General features: G+C 43.8%; 1 protein-coding gene across 1 annotated transcript in view; it reads left to right on the top strand.

Moving 5' to 3' along the window:
• The first annotated feature begins 323 nt into the window (after positions 1 to 323).
• The window catches only part of Pno1 (partner of NOB1 homolog), a 17,077-nt gene continuing 11,455 nt past the window's right edge, over positions 324 to 5,945 (top strand). The window contains exons 1-5 of the mRNA XM_050141355.1: positions 324 to 560; positions 671 to 820; positions 2,301 to 2,384; positions 2,533 to 2,593; positions 2,788 to 2,905. Coding sequence (XP_049997312.1) covers positions 357 to 560; positions 671 to 820; positions 2,301 to 2,384; positions 2,533 to 2,593; positions 2,788 to 2,905 — 617 coding nt within the window. The 5' untranslated portion in view covers positions 324 to 356. The remainder of the gene's footprint in view (positions 561 to 670; positions 821 to 2,300; positions 2,385 to 2,532; positions 2,594 to 2,787; positions 2,906 to 5,945) is intronic.

Below are 5,945 nucleotides of genomic sequence, written 5' to 3'. Positions count from 1 at the left end.
GCAAGTTGGGCTTGGGTGTCTCTGATAATGCCGGGTGAGCCGCTGCGACGGTACCAGAGGCTTCTCCACACACGGCACAAGCTGACTTACTGCCTTTACCACAGCGTTTTCAAAGACACACGTTAGAGGTTGAGAATGCTTCGGCTCAGAGCGTGTGGGGGGGGGTACGGCGACACTAACAATCAGGCATATCCTCGGGCAGCCAGGCAGACACGAGGACCAATCCTGCTTTAGGCCCCCAGGCGTGGGTTCCGCCTCAGGAAAGGGGCGGTGCCCTCGCGCTGATTGGCTGAGGCTGGCTCACGCGCAGTATAACTTCGCACGTGTGCGGCTGGTTGGACTCACTCGGTTCGAACATGGCCGAGATGGAGACGCAGAGCTCCGGGACGGAGGACGGCTTCACTCCCGTCACGCGCAGAGGGAGCCGGCGGGCGAAGAAGCGACAGGCCGAGCGGCCGTCAGAGGCAGGACAGGACGGAGATGCCAGCAGCATGGACACAGAGGAGGCGCGGCCGGCGAAGATGCCGATCTTCCCGCCCCTCTCGGGCGAGCGGCTCCTGGTGCGGACCGAGGCGCGGCGGGGTGGGGTCGAGCGTCCAGGCGCTCTGGTTTTAAGTCTCGTCCCGCCGGTCTCCGGTCACCTCCTGAATGTGTGCGTGCTTTGTTGCAGGCCGATAAAGAAGAAACGAGAAGGATTCCCGTCCCCGCTAACAGATACACACCATTAAAAGAGAACTGGATGAAGATATTTACTCCGATAGTGGAACATTTGGGGCTTCAGATACGCTTTAACCTGAAATCAAGAAATGTAGAAATCAGGGTAAGGAGAAGGGTAGCCCTTTCGCTGCCTACCGAATTTTCTCCCTCAGAAATGAAGATAAATGAATGCATTTCCCTTAATAGAGCTTTTTCTAGTAAGTGGCTGGTACTTTTGGTGGCTTTGCTCTCTGAAGAAAACTTTTTTTTTTTTCCATTCTCTTCCTACTTGGTTCCAGACAGCTTTCAAGGTCTAGCTCAAGCACTTTCTCGTTAGAAGTTTGTACGTTTCTCTTGTGCCTCGCCAGCTGCCTTGTTTATTGCAGGATCCTTAGTTGGTAGTCTCAGTATGTGTTGATGATACCATGGGTCCCGGGCATAGTGTGTTAGCTCGAGGTAAAGCTTGTCATTTGGTCTTTAAGGTATGATGTAGGTACCTTCCCATTCCCTCTCCCAACCCCACACATGCCAAAGGATGAGACAAGGGAAGGTTAGAGAAATTCAGTGCCTTGGCCAGAGTCTTCAACTTTGGTGCTAGAAGGGACCGTTTAGGGTCTTCTACGACGACATGTTATTTTATAGATGGAAAAACATAAATCTGAACTATTTATGGTACTTGCCAAAAGTCACATATACAGTGGGATCTAGAGTCTGGAACTTTGTTGTTGGTTTCCTTTTTCTGAGACTAGGTTTCACTGTGTAGCCTTGGCTGACCTGGCACTCAGAGAGATCTGGAGGGTACTGGGATTAAAGGCGTGTGTTCCCCTACCCGGCTGGGTTCTGTTTTTAAATGTGCATATCCTGTTAACGCAATCCTGTATGCTTTTAAGTTTGTCAGACGGGGAATCTCTTCAAATGGGTTGTGAATTTGTGTGGGAGACCGGAAGGAGTCTTTTAGAAATTAGACTGTGTTTGGGTTTTTAGTACTTTAATTTTCTCGTGTGTGATAAGTGTTTACATTACAAAGCACTCAAGGTTGTCAAGGGGAAGCTTAGAGCTAGATGTGTAAGGCATATTATTTACAGTGGTGGGCGTTCTCTGAATAACAGCTATTTCTGTAGTTCAAGTAATTACTTGCAGACAGAATTCCTACTTAAACTATTGTTGGTTTCCTCAGTGCTAGGCATGCAGGTAATCAGAACTGGAGTTGTTGATTTGGGAAACAGCAGCATATAAATGGTCCTTTAAGACAGAAGGTCAGGTCAGGACTCCTTGGGGGTTACTGCCGTGATGGAGAACCTGTCTGGACATTTACTAGAGGACAGAATGGGTGTGAGCCCCTGGTTTGCTAGAGACCAACCTCCATTAGTCATAGAGTATGTTTAATCATTTGAATGGGTTTGTGTAGAATTTCCCAGCGTTGGAGCCAGAAGGTTCCCTTGTACAAATTAAAGGAAATACTTATTTCACCTTAAAGGGGTCTTAACAATATTGGGGAGGGCGGTTGATGGTGAAGGAATTTATAATAAAATATCGATTCTAGTATTTTATTTCTAGAAATGCTTTCTTTCTCATCCCCTCCATATGTGCACCTCTTTTTTCAGACTTGTAAAGACACCAAGGATGTCAGTGCCCTGACCAAAGCGGCCGACTTCGTGAAGGCCTTTGTTCTCGGATTTCAGGTGGAGGTGAGTGGTCTCGCGAGACTTGGAAGTGCACAGTGTGGACATTTCAGTGGATGGATCATTTTCCAAAACTTTGAGTTTTGTCATTGTGGTGTCTGGATTTTCGTTGTAAAAATGAAAAGGCCTTGATGGTGCCTACTTTTGTTTGTAGGATGCACTCGCACTTATCAGGCTGGACGACCTCTTCCTGGAGTCTTTTGAGATAACCGATGGTAAGGGAAGCAAGCGGGTGGTTCTTCTGTGTCAACCGTCAGCCTTTGTGTTTCCGACTGCATTGTGACGTGTCTGGTTTTCTAATAACTTCAATTGAGCTGCATTACTAACACTTTTCAGAAAATGTATATTTGTGTTGTTTAGTAGAAAAACTCAATAGCTAGCCACCTGATGTCTTGTTTTTCTTGTTTAGTTAAGCCCTTAAAAGGAGACCACCTGTCAAGGGCAATAGGAAGAATTGCTGGCAAAGGAGGAAAAACCAAATTTACCATAGAGAATGTGACACGGACGCGGATTGTTTTGGCAGATGTGTAAGTATCTTGTCTTGAGAAAATTTTCGTGATTTATTTGTAGTTGATCTTACTAGTTTCAAAAAGGTCATAGCTCTTATTTGTTGTAAATTTTTTCCTTTTTTTTTTCCTTTTGGTATTGGGGACTGCCTCTGGGACATTGTGCATTCTGCTCATGTACCATACCACTGCTTTATAATAGTTGCCTTTAACCCACACTGGGTTTTTCTAGTTGTGTGGTTCTAGTTGAATATTCACCAACTTGAAAGGATCATGAGTTAATCAAGGAAATTTCAGTAATTGTCATCCTCAGAATAAAAGAAATAACTTAGGCTTACTGTGATTTATTAAAATGATTTATTAAAAGGGAAGCTTTACATTTTATCTTGGACAAATCTATTAAATCCTTAAGGGAAGTACAAATAGAGGTGTTTGAAATCCCATTGTGAGGTTTTCCTTTAAAAAGTCAGATAGTTGCATGTGCCTGTATATAAGATGATAGTGGCTCTCGACGAGGGTGGGGTTCTGATGCGGAGCTGGGAGTACCTCTGAGGTCAGAGCTTCTCTGTTCCCATGTTGGTGTTAAATAGGCAGATAGATGTCTCAGAACTGACAGAATATGAAGTTGGCAGATAGCAATTGACAGACAGGGTGAGGATTTCATTTAATATTGTTTTGCTCTAAACATTATTTGGACCACATTAATGTAGGCATTCTTTATATTTAAGGGCAACTGTTATATTGGTGGTCCTCTCCTTGAAGCCAAATATAATTCTGCTCTTTTATGGATTGAGTCTTATGAGTCTGAAACCCAAGCTTTTTTTCTACTGGAAATTTCAAAGGCACGGAAACAACGATGTTTAAAATTTACTGTAAAGTTGTTTGAGAAAGGGTATTTTTGGCACAGTTTACATGAGTAAACGAATTCACCTGACAGCCTTGTCAGTCCAGCGGGTTGCTTAGCATAGCAGTCCTGCAGCCCTGCCACACCCATACTGCCCACTTCAGGGTGCCCATGCATCATTTTAACCCATCCTTTACCCCACCCTAGTCCCACTGTGTATTCATTTAGCACATTGCTTTGAACGCTTCATTTTGTTGGGACAGCAGTAGTTCACTTTTTTTTAAATAACCAAGTAGCATTCTAATTACAGTTGATGGCATTTGGAATGTTTCATTTTGGAATCATTAAATACTAAATTCTGATGTAAGGGTACTTTTTTATCATTGGATTAATTTTGAATTAGATTTAAGATGTAACAATAGTTGTTTTTTGTTGTTGTTATATTTAGAATTTTGTTTGTTTGTTTGTTTTTTGAGACAGGGTTTCTCTGTGTAACAACCCTAGTTGTTCTGGAACTAGCTCTGTAGACCAGGCTGGCTTTTAACTCATAGAGATTCACCTGCCTCTGCCTCCCAAGTGTTGGGATTAAAGGCGTGCACCACCACCTGGCCTCATTTAGAAATTTTTTGATTGTAATATAATTAATTATATTTCTGCTTTCTCGCCAAACCCTATCATATACCCTTCTTTACTTTTTCAAACTCATAGCCTTTTTAAAAAGTTAATTGTTATGCCAGGCAGTGGTGGCACATGCCTTTAATCCTAGCACGCGGGAGGCAGAGTCAAGCAGATCTCTGAGTCAGGCTCCAAAGCTACAGAGAAACTCTGTCTCGAAAAATTAAAAGAACGAAAAAATTTGTTTTTGTTTGCATGTATGCTTATATTTATTCCTAAATATAAATTGCTCAGTCAGCTTGATGTTACTTGTATGTGTGTATTCAGAGCTGACCAATGGTGTGATCTTTCCTGGGGAAGAATGTTTCTCCCACTCTAGCATACCTGTTATTTGTAGTTCTTCCTGTAGGTCTGAGGCCTCTTGGGCTTTCCCCATCTTCTTTGGTATGTCCATTGTTGTCCTTGCTCAGTCATGATCCTACAGTCATGTTGGTGAGATTTTATGAGTGTCGTTTCTGGTGTTAGTAAACTGAGACAGCCTCACCTCAAAGCCCTGGTCCTCTGGCCCTTGTAGTGTTTCTACCTTCTTTTCCAAAATGTTCCCTCAGCCTTAGGTGTGGGAGTTTTGTAGGTGTATCTGTTGGGACTGGGCTCCACAACCCTACATATCGATTGGTTATGGTTTTCTGTAGTGGTCTCTGTTCATTACAAAGTGAAGTTTCCTTTATGAGGAATGATGACTACTTACCAGGCTAGACATCTGGTAATTTTATAAAGTTGCTAGTAACTTGGCAATACACAAAGTAAACATGAGCAGGATACAAAATTAAGGACAATTTGCTTTCTAGATATTTATAATACCAAAGGGGAGATAAAGTTGCCTATGTTTAATGACAACTTCATGCATCTAAATATGCACACAGTAAGTTGGGCTTTATGAGCACCTGCCTCATCCGTGCTGGAGTGTTGGCTGGCTTGACCATGTGTAGGGTCTATTGCAGGCAACCACAGCTTTTCTGAATTCATGAGTACAGCTGCCCTGCCTGCCATGTCCAGAAAGCCCTGCTTTGCAGCAGTCCTTGCCTGCTTCTACCTCCTCCATTCTTTCCATCCCCTTTTCCTCGATGCTCTGTAAGGGGAGGGCGAGAGATGCAGGTGTATCATTTAGGGCCGAGCATTCTGCATTTGCTCATCTCTGCGCTCTGGCCGACTTTGAGTTTCTGCATCCATCACTGTGCACTGCAGAAAGCCACTTCTCTGTGGGCTGAGAGCTGCAGTGGTCTGTGGGTGTCCAGGTTTGCTGCTGTTTAGGAAAATCAACTATGGATTGGGTTCTCCCTGGGTCTCATGTCCCCTCAGCAGGTTCTTGGCCAACTTTACAGAACTAGTTTGAGTTCCGTTTGTGGAGTGGGCCTTAAAAAACCAGTCTGAAAGCTGGTGCTTATTGCATAAAATCGATGGACCATTGTATTAGTGAGCCCATCTTAACAGGATGGTCATTATCGTAAGCTAGTGGGCTTCTTGTCTGAGTAAAACCTGTGACTTTCCTCCTTTGGCAGCCTGTCAGTATCCCACATCTACTAGCATTAGACTTTTTATGTG

Source organism: Alexandromys fortis, unplaced genomic scaffold, assembly GCF_014885135.2.
Source record: "Alexandromys fortis isolate MF-2015 unplaced genomic scaffold, M_Fortis_MF-2015_v1.1 scaffold_7, whole genome shotgun sequence".
Lineage (NCBI taxonomy): Eukaryota > Metazoa > Chordata > Mammalia > Rodentia > Cricetidae > Alexandromys > Alexandromys fortis.
Note: the sequence above shows the minus strand (reverse complement) of the source record. Positions and strands in the feature narration are given on the sequence as shown.